General features: G+C 39.5%; 1 protein-coding gene across 10 annotated transcripts in view; it reads right to left on the minus strand.

The window, feature by feature from the left end:
• The window catches only part of KIF23 (kinesin family member 23), a 263,401-nt gene that overhangs the window by 84,880 nt on the left and 163,738 nt on the right, over positions 1 to 14,783 (minus strand). For 3 of the 10 annotated variants that reach the window (XM_053718482.1, XM_053718480.1, XM_053718483.1), the window contains 10 exons: positions 14,615 to 14,734; positions 14,360 to 14,519; positions 14,092 to 14,262; positions 13,590 to 13,747; positions 13,277 to 13,450; positions 12,982 to 13,170; positions 11,969 to 12,241; positions 8,767 to 9,000; positions 8,329 to 8,420; positions 8,089 to 8,170 (listed from right to left, as the gene is read on the minus strand). In XM_053718482.1, coding sequence (XP_053574457.1) covers positions 8,089 to 8,170; positions 8,329 to 8,420; positions 8,767 to 9,000; positions 11,969 to 12,241; positions 12,982 to 13,170; positions 13,277 to 13,450; positions 13,590 to 13,747; positions 14,092 to 14,262; positions 14,360 to 14,519; positions 14,615 to 14,734 — 1,653 coding nt within the window. The remainder of the gene's footprint in view (positions 1 to 8,088; positions 8,171 to 8,328; positions 8,421 to 8,766; positions 9,001 to 11,968; positions 12,242 to 12,981; positions 13,171 to 13,276; positions 13,451 to 13,589; positions 13,748 to 14,091; positions 14,263 to 14,359; positions 14,520 to 14,614; positions 14,735 to 14,783) is intronic. The other 7 variants (XM_053718486.1, XM_053718487.1, XM_053718481.1 and 4 more) reach the window with 6 other exon arrangements.

The following is a 14,783-nucleotide window of genomic DNA, read 5'->3' on the forward strand; positions in this document are numbered from 1 at the left end:
TGTGAGCCTTTGCTTGAGGAAGGGACGACGCTTGAATCAGAATGTCGTCCAAGTAAGGTACTACTGCAATGCCCCTTGGTCTTAGCACCGCTAGAAGGGACCCTAGTACCTTTGTGAAAATCCTTGGAGCAGTGGCTAATCCGAAAGGAAGCGCCACGAACTGGTAATGCTTGTCCAGGAATGCGAACCTTAGGAACCGATGATGTTCCTTGTGGATAGGAATATGTAGATACGCATCCTTTAAATCCACCGTGGTCATGAATTGACCTTCCTGGATGGAAGGAAGAATTGTTCGAATGGTTTCCATTTTGAACGATGGAACCTTGAGAAACTTGTTTAAGATCTTGAGATCTAAGATTGGTCTGAACGTTCCCTCTTTTTTGGGAACTATGAACAGATTGGAGTAGAACCCCATCCCTTGTTCTCCTAATGGAACAGGATGAATCACTCCCATTTTTAACAGGTCTTCTACACAATGTAAGAATGCCTGTCTTTTTATGTGGTCTGAAGACAATTGAGACCTGTGGAACCTCCCCCTTGGGGGAAGCCCCTTGAATTCCAGAAGATAACCTTGGGAGACTATTTCTAGTGCCCAAGGATCCAGAACATCTCTTGCCCAAGCCTGAGCGAAGAGAGAGAGTCTGCCCCCCACCAGATCCGGTCCCGGATCGGGGGCCAACATTTCATGCTGTCTTGGTAGCAGTGGCAGGTTTCTTGGCCTGCTTTCCCTTGTTCCAGCCTTGCATTGGTCTCCAGGCTGGCTTGGCTTGAGAAGTATTACCCTCTTGCTTAGAGGACGTAGCACTTGGGGCTGGTCCGTTTCTACGAAAGGGACGAAAATTAGGTTTATTTTTGGCCTTGAAAGACCTATCCTGAGGAAGGGCGTGGCCCTTACCCCCAGTGATATCAGAGATAATCTCTTTCAAGTCAGGGCCAAACAGCGTTTTCCCCTTGAAAGGAATGTTAAGGAGTTTGTTCTTGGAAGACGCATCAGCTGACCAAGATTTCAACCAAAGCGCTCTGCGCGCCACAATAGCAAACCCAGAATTCTTTGCCGCTAACCTAGCCAATTGCAAAGTGGCGTCTAGGGTGAAAGAATTAGCCAATTTGAGAGCACGGATTCTGTCCATAATCTCCTCATAAGGAGGAGAATCACTATCGATCGCCTTTACTAGCTCATCGAACCAGAAACACGCGGCTGTAGTGACAGGGACAATGCATGAAATTGGTTGTAGAAGGTAACCCTGCTGAACAAACATCTTTTTAAGCAAACCTTCTAATTTTTTATCCATAGGATCTTTGAAAGCACAACTATCTTCTATGGGTATAGTGGTGCGTTTGTTTAAAGTAGAAACCGCTCCCTCGACCTTGGGGACTGTCTGCCATAAGTCCTTTCTGGGGTCGACCATAGGAAACAATTTTTTAAATATGGGGGGAGGGACGAAAGGAATACCGGGCCTTTCCCATTCTTTATTTACAATGTCCGCCACCCGCTTGGGTATAGGAAAAGCTTCTGGGAGCCCCGGGACCTCTAGGAACTTGTCCATTTTACATAGTTTCTCTGGGATGATCAAATTCTCACAATCATCCAGAGTGGATAATACCTCCTTAAGCAGAGCGCGGAGATGTTCCAACTTAAATTTAAATGTAATCACATCGGGTTCAGCTTGTTGAGAAATTTTCCCTGAATCTGAAATTTCTCCCTCAGACAAAACCTCCCTGGCCCCCTCAGACTGGTGTAGGGGCATTTCAGAACCATTATCATCAGCGTCCTCATGCTCTTCAGTATCTAAAACAGAGCAGTCGCGCTTACGCTGATAAGTGGGCATTTTGGCTAAAATGTTTTTGATAGAATTATCCATTACAGCCGTTAATTGTTGCATAGTAAGGAGTATTGGCGCGCTAGATGTACTAGGGGCCTCCTGAGTGGGCAAGACTCGTGTAGACGAAGGAGGGAATGATGCAGTACCATGCTTACTCCCCTCACTTGAGGAATCATCTTGGGCATCATTTTCAGTGTCACATAAATCACATTTATTTAAATGAGAAGGAACCCTGGCTTCCCCACATTCAGAACACAGTCTATCTGGTAGTTCAGACATGTTAAACAGGCATAAACTTGATAACAAAGTACAAAAAACGTTTTAAAATAAAACCGTTACTGTCACTTTAAATTTTAAACTGAACACACTTTATTACTGCAATTGCGAAAAAGTATGAAGGAATTGTTCAAAATTCACCAAAATTTCACCACAGTGTCTTAAAGCCTTAAAAGTATTGCACACCAAATTTGGAAGCTTTAACCCTTAAAATAACGGAACCGGAGCCGTTTTTAACTTTAACCCCTTTACAGTCCCTGGTATCTGCTTTGCTGAGACCCAACCAAGCCCAAAGGGGAATACGATACCAAATGACACCTTCAGAAAGTCTTTTCTATGTATCAGAGCTCCTCACACATGCGACTGCATGTCATGCCTCTCAAAAACAAGTGCGCAATACCGGCGCGAAAATGAGGCTCTGCCTATGATTAGGGAAAGCCCCTAAAGAATAAGGTGTCTAAAACAGTGCCTGCCGATATTATTTTACCAAAATACCCAGATTAAATGATTCCTCAAGGCTAAATATGTGTAATATATGAATCGATTTAGCCCAGAAAATGTCTACAGTCTTAATAAGCCCTTGTGAAGCCCTTATTTACTGTCTGAATAAAAATGGCTTACCGGATCCCATAGGGAAAATGACAGCTTCCAGCATTACATCGTCTTGTTAGAATGTGTCATACCTCAAGCAGCAAAAGACTGCTCACTGTTCCCCCAACTGAAGTTAATTCCTCTCAACAGTCCTGTGTGGAACAGCCATGGATTTTAGTAACGGTTGCTAAAATCATTTTCCTCTTACAAACAGAAATCTTCATCTCTTTTCTGTTTCAGAGTAAATAGTACATACCAGCACTATTTTAAAATAACAAACTCTTGATTGAATAATAAAAACTACAGTTAAACACTAAAAAACTCTAAGCCATCTCCGTGGAGATGTTGCCTGTACAACGGCAAAGAGAATGACTGGGGTAGGCGGAGCCTAGGAGGGATCATGTGACCAGCTTTGCTGGGCTCTTTGCCATTTCCTGTTGGGGAAGAGAATATCCCACAAGTAAGGATGACGCCGTGGACCGGACACACCTATGTTGGAGAAATAGCTCCCTCCACCTTAGGGACCGTCTGCCACGAGTCCCGCATGTTGTCAGATATGGGAAACATTTTCTTAAAAGTAGAAGGGGGAGCGAACGGTATACCTGGTATATCCCACTCCTAAAAACAATGTCAGCAATCCTCTTAGGGACCGGAAAAACATCAGTGTAAACAGGAACCTCTAAGTATTAGTCCATTTTACACAATTTCTCTGGAACCACAATAGGGTCACAATCATCCAGAGTCGCTAATGCCTCCCTGAGCAACAAGCGGAGATGTTCTAGCTTAAATTTAAAGGCCGTCATATCAGAGTCTGTCTGAGGGTGTGTCTTTCCTGAATAAGAAATCTCTCCCTCAGACAGCAAATCCCGTACCCCTACTTCAGAACATTGTGAGGGTATATCGGATACGGCTACTAAAGCGTCAGAAAGATCAGCATTTGTTCTTAACCCAGAGCTATCACGCTTCCCTTGTAACCCAGGCAAGTTTAGATAAAACCTCTGTGAGGGTAGAATTCATAACTGCTGCCATGTCTTGTAAGGTAAATGAAGTAGACGCACTAGAGGTACTTTGAGTCACTTGTGCGGGCGTTACTGGTTGTGACACTTGGGGAGAACTAGATGGCATAACCTCATTTCTTTCTGTCTGAGAATCCTCTAGTGCTACATTTTTAAGTGCTACAATATGCTCTTTAAAATTTATAGACATATCAGTACAAGTGGGACACATTCTAAGAGGGGGTTCCACAATGGCTTCTAAACATATTGAACAAGGAGTTTCCTTGATGTCAGACATGTTGAACAGGCTAGTAATGAGACAAGCAGGCTTGGAAAACACTTTATTCAATGTAAAACAACAATTTCCAAAAACGGTACTGTGCCTTTAAGAGAAAAAAAGGAGCACACGTTCTGTAAAACTGCCTAAAAATGCAGCAAACTTCGAATTTTTTTACAGTATATGCAGTAAGCCTTAGTAAGGTTGCCCCACCAGTAAAAGAAGAAATTAACCCCTTAATAACGAAACCGGATTGACAAGTGTCAAAAACCGGAAAATACACGGTCAGCACCTTGCCACAGCTCTGCTGTGGTGCCTACCTGCCCTTAGGGGTTGAATCTGAGGAAACAAGGCTTTGTTTTGGCCCCAAAACTGAGTCAGGACCCTCCTGTGTTACAGCTTGCTGTCCAGTAATGAAAAACAACTGCGCATCTAAGGCGCAAAATTAGGCCCCACCCACCTCTTACTCGATGTCTGTGGAGCCTTAAAGTAACACACTAATGTGTTTCAAACAGCCATGTGGGGTTATAAAACCTTAACATAAGTCAAATGAACCCTCTAAATAAAAGTCCCAAAAACGTTTTACCATTTTTCTCAATAAAAACGTTTGCTCTATTATATAAGTGTCAACCAGAAAGTAACTTAGCCCTTATGCAAGCTTGTAATACTACAATAAGTCTCTGATTACAGCTTACCCTTCCCCTCATGGGAATACTGTCAGCCTTTTCTTGAAATATCAGAGTTTTCTAGAAAAAAATGACTGAACATACCTCAGTGCAGCATAGTATGCAAACTGTTCCTCAACTGAAGTTTCCTGTACTCCTCAGCCTCTGTGGGAACAGCAGTGGATCTTAGTTCTAAATGCTAATATCATCCTCCTCCAGGCAGAAATCTTCATCTCTTTTCTGCTTGAGAGTAAATAGTACACACCGGTACCATTTAAAATGCTTGAAGAAAATAAAAACTAACATTTTGTCGGCAAAGAGAATGACTGGGGGGTGGAGTTAGGGGAGGAGCTATATAGACAGCTCCTCCCCTAATCCACCCCAATGACCCTCCTGGATCATTGGCAAAATCGTTCGAATTGTCTCCATCTTGAATGATGGAACACTTAGAAATTTGTTTAGACACTTGAGATTCAAAAATGGGTCTGAACGTTCCCTCTTTTTTGGGGACCACAAATAGGTTTGAGTAAAACTCCTGTCCCTGTTCCAATTTTGGAACAGGACAGATTACTCCCATAGTAAAAAGGTCTTTTACACAGCGTAAGAACGCCTCTCTTTTTATCCGGTTTGCAGATAATTTTGAAAGATGAAATCTCCCTCTGCTGCAGTAGTTACTGGAACAATGCAAGCCATAGGTTGTAAAAGAAATCCCTGATTAACAAATAATTTCTTTAGTAGACCCTCTAATTTCTTAACCATAGGCTCCTTGAAAGCACAACTATCCTCAATGGGTATAGTAGTACGCTTAGCTAGGGAAGCTATAGCTCCCTCTACCTTAGGGACCACTTGCCATGAGTCCCGAATGGTATCTGATATAGGAAATATTTTCTTAAAATTAGGAGAGGGAGAAAACGATATACCTGGTCTATCCCATTCCTTACTAATAATTTCCGAAATTCTCTTAGGAACCGGAAAAACAGTGTAAGTAGAAACTTCCAAATATTAATCCATTTTACACAATTTCTCTGGAGGAATCGCAATACGTTCACAAAACCTCCCTAAGCAACAGGCAGAGGTGTTCAAGCTTAAATTTAAATGACATAGCATCCAAATCTGTCTGAGGCAAAACATTCCCTGAATCAGAAATTTCACCCTCAGACAGTAATTCCCTAATCCCCAACTCAGAGCACTGTGAGGGAACATCGGAAATAGCTAATAAAGCATCAGAGGATTCAGTATTTACATTAAAAGGACACTGTACCCAAATTTTTTCTTTTGTAATTCAGAAAGAGCATGCAATTTTAAGCAACTTTCTAATTTACTCCTATTATCAATTTTTCTTTGTTCTCTTGCTATCATTATTTGACAAAGAAGGCATCTAAGCTTTTTTTTTTGTTTCCAGTACTCTGGACAGCACTTTTATTGGTGTATGAATTTATCCACCAATCAGCAAGGACAACCTAGGTTGTTCACCAAAAATGGGCCAGCATCTAAACTTACATTCTTGCATTTCAAATAAAGATACCAAGAGAATGAATAAAATTTGATAATAGGAGTAAATTAGAAAGTTGCTTAAAATGTCATGCTCAATCTGAATTACGAAAGAAAATTTTTGGGTACAGTGTCCCTTTAATACTTGACCTACTGCGTTTACCCTGCAACACTGGTAGCCAATACCTCTGTAAGGGTAGTTAACATAACTGCAGCCATCTCCTGCAGAGTAAAGGAATTAGATGCACTAGAAGTACTAGGCGTCGCTTGTGTGGGCATAAAAGGTTGTGACACTTGGGGAGAATTGGATGGCATATCCCGATTCTCTTCAGACTGAGAATCATCCCTAGGCACACTTACTTTATTTAAAATATGCTTTTTACATTGTAACGCCCTTTCAGTACAAAAGTTACACAATGTTAGAGGGGGGTGCACAATAGCTTCTAAACACATAGAACAATGAGAAACCTCAATGTCAGACATGTTGAACAGACTAGTAATACCACAAAAGTCGTTTAAACACTTATTTATAGCATAAAATAAACATTAGAAAAAAACGTGTACTGTGCCTTTAAGAAAAGAAAAAGTGAACAATTTTTCCAAAATGCACAAAAAAACGTTAAATTATTTCCAAATTTAACTTAATATCGTTGGTTAATCCAAAAATTACTGCACCCAGAAGCAAGGGCAGAAATAAGGCCTTAGAAGTACTTGTATCAACATACACTCTGCATCTTGCCACAGCTCTGATGTGGCGCCTACCTGCCCCCAGGGTACTTCAAATCAAGTTTCCAACCCTTCAGACCAGCTACACAGTCCAGAAGCCACCGAGTTACTGTTTGCTGCTGCTAAGCCTGAAGAAATTAGGCTCCGCCCCTTAAGGTCAAAAGTTGGAGTAGGCCCAAACACAGCATGGAAATGCAGTTTTGCTATAAAGTAAAAATACACACACAATATAACCCTCAAGCATAAAACCAATAAGTTTTAAGTGCTAAAAATAAAAAACATAAAACATTGTTTTTTATATTGTCTCCCATGTCACATAATGCACAAATATCAACTAATGATAAATATAAAATAGGGACTCCAGTAACACCCCTCTTATTAAAATAGGTTTTACTGCTTACCCCATTCCCATACAGGGAAATAATGCCAGCCAGTTCTGATACACCAAGTCTCCTCAGAAAAAAAAGGCTGCACATACCTTAATGCTGCTTGTAGCATGAAACCGGTCTGCACACTGAAGATGTCTCATGGTTACCTTCAGAAGTCTTGTGGGAACCAGCGTGGATCTTAGTTACAAATGCTAAGATCATCAAACCTCAGGGCAGAAATCTTCTTCCATATCCCCCTGAGGAAAATAGTACGCACCGGTACCATTTAAAATACAAAAATTTTTGATTGAAGAAACTAAAACTAACACCTCACTTCACCATGTCTTCCTAGTATAACACAGGCAAAGAGAATGACTGAGGGTGGAGGGGAAGGGGAGAGGCTATATATACAGCTCTGCTGTGGTGCTCTTTGCCACTTCCTGTTAGGAGGTTAATATCCCACAAGTAAGGATGAATTCCGTGGACTCGTCATATCTTTGTAAAAGAAAGTTAGGACGGTCCATGGAGCACGAACGTCATTAAATGGTTAAAGTCTGTTGAGTGTGTTTATCTTATTTCCGTTAACGGTGGCCAATTAGGGCTAGTTGCAAATGAGTTTGTGAACTGTTCTAAGAAAATCTAGTATGTAGATGGGTTGGGAAATTTTCAACAAAACCTAGATTACAGATTTTGCATTTTGTCCTCCCTAGGCTGGGTCAAGCACCATTTTATGCAAAAAAGCAAGCTAAATTTGTGAAGCTTTACTGAAATAAAAAACAATCAATCATGTTTTACACAAACAGTAAACATTTTATATTACAATGTCAGAATGTTTCATATGACTTTAGGACTTGCATGCAGGCCTCACATACTTACCCTGGTTTCTACATCAGTCCATTCAGATTCAGTTGTCTCACCCTGTGGAGGTTGGTTAGAGGGGGAGGATCTGCGCTTGCGGCTAGAAGATTAAATAAACATCAGATAGAGCTATGGCATACCATAGAAAATGTTATTAAAGTTCTAAATATCACAGAAAGTCACTAAATGTAAAGAATATTTAACCGCTACAAATCTGAATTATGAGCAAGAAAGCAGTTCTACTGTTCAGTAACTAACCTGCTGCAGCCAGGTGGAGATTCTTGTCTGAGGGTTTCAATATCTGTGAAGTGGACGGACTGTCCCCCGCCTCGTGTTCGGTACACATCCCCCTGTCAGAATAAGATACAAAGGTTAAGGCACATAATGCAACGTATAAGACTTTCCTATACACCGTACAGTGCTCACCAAACTGTGACTTAAAATTCAGAACAGAGCTATTTGTTGTTTAACATGAAATATGACTGACATTTGATCATACCTTTTAACTTTGAAAGCTTATGTAACAGAACTCCTTGGTAAACTGACATGCTGATGTACTCAATAATATTGAAACTTACAATTAAAGAATCTCCAGTGCTACAGGTACCTCTTGTAGGAAGCCAGTGCACTGCAGGAGACCATAAGTAAATCCTGCCTTGTGTCTCTCAGGAAAGACAATCCCCATAATTTAGTTACCTTAATCAGTTTAGTTTCAAGCTCCCCATCAGATGCTAGTTGCTGGTGTGTCAACATGTACTTGTCACACTTTGCCAGCGCCTTTTCGCTGGCAACGGAGACTTTGATGCCGTTTGGAACATGGGGTTGCATGACAGTCTCTGTCTCCACAGTACTGGGCGGCTTATGATCTACCCATCTCTCCGCCCCCGCCGAGCGTGAACGACGGTGTCTGCCGTGCACTGGGGGAATGTTCTAAATTGATCCAAAGAGCAAATCAAGACAAACAGCAAGAATCAGTAACCAATTAACCCAACCCTTAAGTTGACTGACTAGCAGACAGAAGACCAAGTAACCAAAACTCAAGCGTGGAATGGATAGACTTGTGTTGACAACTCTGAATAAAAAGTTTTTTTTTTTTTTTTTATTTGGACTATTTTTTATTTAATTTATTCAACTTATTGGACAGTTCAATTAGGTAAGGTATCAGTTTCCCTACTTGCTATTACTGTAATGGATAAAAACAGAATTTCCTTGAGATCACAACTATGGCAATAAGCTATGCTTTAAGTGTGTTCAACATTTAAAATTGTTACTTTGTCAATTTGACAGTTACTATAGAATTAGTCCAAATAAAAAAAAATACCAATAAACGGATGGGAGCCCCCAAGTGTCTCAGGATTAAAGATTTAAATAGGTTTCTGCTCCTTATTTTCATATACACCTACTTCACCACTGTTCTAAATAGCAATTTGGAGGAATATCAGCTTGCTGATGAGTAACCATAGGCATATGCACAACACAAATAAACAGGAAACAACCAGGTTACCAGGTCTCCTGCACACAAGTCAAGCAATGATTGTTTTTCTTCATTTGTTGGATTTTGCAAGCAGGTGAAGCAAAGCACATCACATACTAAAGCAACTCAACTAAAGAATGTTTCAGAATTTCATGCAAATTTGAAAAAAAAAACGCAAAGCAGAAAGTTGTAATCTTTTAAGCATCAGTCATTCTGAAAAGCAAGCTTAAAGCAATTAGATTTCACATTTTATTCAAACAGAAAGTAAAGGCAACTGCTTAGTAGCAGAAGCATACATGGCAGATATACTGGACCACATGATCCAAAACATATGCAGCACACATGATGCAACCCCTTCCACAGACTTGGGCTTTCTACAAGGAAATAAATTATGCACTTCTAGGAATTTTAGAATAGTGAAGCCCATGTATTCTAGCAGTGCTTTAATGTGAATGAGAATGTGCTTTTGGTCACAGAGGACACAGGACAGGATCTAGGTAAGCACAAAAAAGGAAGGAGCAGGACCTACTATTAGCTTATGCATTTTCAGCTATGCATACAAGGCAATAAGATACAGTGATCTAATAAAAGGCAGCTTTATCTGTCCCAAGACACTAATTTTCAGACAGATACAGTACCACCATAGATCCATTCCACAGCTTATGATGGATCCCATGCACAAAAAGCTTTATGAAAAATTGATGCATAAATAAATTTGTCCTTGCACAACCAGCTTAAAGGAACAGCCAATAAGAAAATGATCTAATGAGCATATTCTTATTGAACTATTGCTTGCAAATAACTGTGGTTAAAGTCAGCTCCGCATCAGAAATGCACTTCCACACCCGACCTGAAAATGAAAAGTGACAGCTGGCTACACACAACACTCACAATTAGTTCACAGTTCTATGTTCAGCCCAGGATCGACATAGCATTGCTACTCCAGAGGCAACTTTGTGTTTAACTTTGTTGCAGATGCAGAGATATGAAACCCAATTTTTTTTCCATTCACGTTTCAGATAGAACATGCAAATTTAAACAACTTTCTACTTTACTCCCATTATAAATTTTTCTTCATTCTCTTGGTATCTATTTTAAAAGCAGGATGTAAAGCTTAGTAGTTGACCCCTTTTTGGTTCAGAACCTGGGTAGCGCTTTCTGATTGGTGGCTACATTTAGCCACCAATCAACAAGAGCTACCCAGTTACAAAGCTGTTTAAAATTGCATGCTCTATCTGAATCATGAATAAAAACAATTTGGGTTTCATATCCCTTTAAGCAGTTATAGGCAAGCAACAGTGCAATACAAATATTGCTCAACTGCATTTTCTTACTGTACTTCTGTATCATTTTCAGAATGACCGCATCTATTTATGAGTTGCTCACAATATCTCTCTACAAGATTCATAGGTCAGCAATGACTTGGTTATTTGAACACGCTTCCATTGTGGATAAATAATTATCTAACCTTTCTATTTTGAATGCCAGGATTATAGTTTGTATGGTTTACAGAGTGGCCAATGAATTCTAGGTACTGCTACTTCCAGTAGCTCAGGTTTAAAAATATATTCCTACTAAAAAAATTTGTACAAAGCTAAAACAGTTGACTGCTGGACTGGGTCAAATATTGCTGAAGTAGAAATATCCTTAAAACCTAGCTTCTTGGAAGTCATTTACAAAGAGGAACTCAGGAACAGATTAATATTCAGGATACACATTTTGTTATTGCTGACCAAATAAGAGATTTTGTGATTAATTACACTTTCTCACAGCAATTTTACAGGTCAAAATAAACAACAAGGCAGATGAGGTCACGGATTTAAAGGCCACTACTTGACAGTGCCAAGATATCTCCAATTACGAATTCTGCAGTAAAATGTGCTTTAAAACAAAAAACTCATCTGTTAAACAACATTTTACTGTAATTTTTTGTTGCCAAAGCAATACGTATCAGACATCTTAAAAAGGGTCATGAAACCCACATTTTTCTTTCATGATTCAGATAGAGCATACAATTTAAAACTTATTTTCTGGAAATGTTTTATTCTTTTGGTATCCTTTGTTGAAAAGCATACCTAGGCAGGCTCAGAAGAAAGAGCAATGCACTACTAGGAACTAGCTCCTTATTGGTGGCGGCACACACATGCCTCTTGTCATTTATTCACTGGAAGTCTTTACCTATCTCCCAGTAGTGCATTGCCGCTGCTTCAACAGAGGTTACCAAGAAAATGAAGCAAATTTAATAAATGTAAACCCTAAAGTTGCTAAAATTTGTACGCGGTCTGAACCACTTAAGAAAACATTTGTTTTTCACGTCCCTTTAAGCAATAAACCTGTCACTAACAACTAGCGCTCATTTTCCTTCATAAGCTATCCCTGATCATACCTTGTTGCTTTAGGAAACATACTCTGTAATTGCAGTACCCTGTAATACTGTGCTTCTTCTAGCTCTGCCTGTTCTCCGGTAACACTATGTGCTGGCCTGTTCTCTGTTGGGTTACACATGCTATCTGCCCTGGGTTCCCATTGCCTGTATCTGGAGCACACCTTGCTCTGAGGGTTGTGCTGTGGAGTTTTCTGCTCCCATTGTGAGACACACGAAGCCACTGAAATGCTGCTGCAGGAGTTTGAGCGCCTGTGCAGCTGCAGCTGAGCAGAAGAGGGCTGCTGGGACTGTGGAATAGGGTTACCGAGGAACTAAAGAGATTGAAGACAAATTAAATAGGGATAAAATGGAAAGTATGAATGAAACTGCATACATCACTAAGTATTAAATTTAGTAGATGTTATGTTTAAAGTAATGACTAATGTTATGTGCTTACAAACAGATGAATTAGCTTGAAACAAGTAGTTTTTCATTAACAAAATGTAAAACAAGCATCAGGAATACCAATTGCAGATTGTATTTGCATTGGAATCATACACCAGTCATACTGAATGGAACAAACCACTGCAACAATCTAAAACCGCGTTCTATTTATCAATTACATATAACTCCATATCATACTTACCTATTCATTTTTAGAACATACATACTTAATATATGAAACTGGCACCAGCTTAAAGTTTGTTTTGGCAGTGCTATTTTAAACTTCTTGGTTGTTTTGTCATAAGGCTTTCAGTTTATACAGCGCTTAATACAAAACCATCCCAACATTCCTGCCCATATAGTGCTATAAAAAAAAAAGTAAAAAAAAAAAGTAAAAAAAAAAAGTGCAGTAGTATTCAGCTATAAATTGATGAAAAAACCCATTTGCCAAATTAGAACTATTCATAACCACACACACAAAGAGAAACCAAGAAATAAAAAAAAAAAACAGTTCATATCCTCTGGCATAACTATTTGTAGTGTGATTGCCCAGACACCCAGCTCCATCCCTAGCAAGTGCCCCCACCACCAATGCTTCACAAAAATGTATAATTATTATGCTACATACAGGGACAGGTGATGGGGAAATTGATCTGGTTGGTACTCTTGGTTCTCGCTCCCGATCCTTCTCACGGGTCGGCCGCTCTGGCTTCTCTCCTTTTGTTTCAGTAACTATGGCTTTCAGCTGTTTTAGTTTCTCGTCTTTAACCCAAAGTTTGTTTTGCATCTCTAGCTGTTTGGCTGCCACTCGCCGCTCCTACAGGAAATGCAGAGATGTATTTTTTTTTTTATTATTAAAACGAACAAAACAATATCTATATAAATAAAATAATTTAAAATAAGGGAGCTTGTTAGATACTCACGCATTCCTTTTCCCATTTCATGGCATTTTCTGTAACCATTCCCTGAATACGAGCTTCCAGTCTTCTCTTGTCAGACAACTGTCTATGTAGCTTCTGGTTTTGGTTTTCAAGCTCATGCTGCAAGGAGCGTTTATCATCCTCATAGATTGTTGTCGTTTTCTCAAGAACATCTATCTGTAAACACACAGCGAAGAAATAAGCTAACTGATTGTGTGTTTTGCTTAGTTATTTTTTTTTTTAAACAAAAGAAAAAACTAGCATGTACTATTATCTGCAGTCAAATATAAACAAAAAAAAACACGCCACAACAAACCTTGTATTCCAGAGTTTTTATTTTTTTCTCCAGTCTTTCTACCTCAGCTTTATATGACATTATAATCTTGTCCTTCTCTGACATTTTGCCATGGATGAAATTTTCCTTGGCAGTAAAAGCACCATCATAATCCTGAAGCATAGACCTGAAGGAGAAGACTACAGACAGCAGGTGTGAGATAAACCACTTAACATGTTAGGTACATACCTAAAATTAGAATACAGCAATGTCTTTATACAACATTAGGGATATTGCAGGACTAAAGTAACAGACTGCATATTCCTTAAAAGGGACATTAAAAACATAAAATAGCACTATACATTAAAAATATGTAGCTGCATGAAAAAAGGGAATGCTAAAATTCTTGTAAACATTTGTTTAAAAGTACATGTTAAGAGATCAATTCCTGAAAAAAAGGTGTGCATTTGAAACACTACAGTGCTTGGCCTATAAAATGTAGGTTTCCCTCACATAACGTAAATAAAAATGTATTAAAACAAACCATTTTTGTTGAACTCGTCCGATATCATTTGTCGGATACGTCGCCGTTTTTCCAGGACTTCAATAATATGTGGGAGAGTTTGATCATCATTAACATCTAGCAGCTCACAAGTGGGAAGTGGTGGGAAGCTTTGAATCAGTACATCTACAACGGATTGCTCCTCAGACTCTACTGGTAAAAAGAAAATACAGAAGACAATCCATTTTTAATTTGAATTTATGCCACAGTTAGCCAAATTAGGTTTGCTTTGTTTGCAGTATCGGCTTACCTCCATTAATCTGCCCACCGCGCTCCTCCAACCTGCGGGTAAGCTCTTCTTTGAATGCATGGTTCCTGTATCGCCTTCCTGGTGTAAGTCCACAGATTGGCTTATCTATAGGTCTGGCAACTTCGACCTCTTGTGTCATCTCTGCAAATCGCATCACTTGCTAAAGTATATAAGAAAGTGAATTTTCTGGCAATTAATAAAAAATAAAAAGATTTAAGTTAAGGAATTTCTAATTTGCCTATACAAGCTCCTCACCAAACTCTCCTCATGGTCATCAGCCTTGGGATTGACGCATACTATCATGCGAACTTTGCCTTCACCATCAAAGTAGTTCTTGAAAAGGTGAGTTAACTTTGAGTCTCTGTAGGGGACCATCTGCAAAAGGGATTATACAGACCACCACATTACAGGTAGACAGTTTGAT

Source organism: Bombina bombina, chromosome 6, assembly GCF_027579735.1.
Source record: "Bombina bombina isolate aBomBom1 chromosome 6, aBomBom1.pri, whole genome shotgun sequence".
Lineage (NCBI taxonomy): Eukaryota > Metazoa > Chordata > Amphibia > Anura > Bombinatoridae > Bombina > Bombina bombina.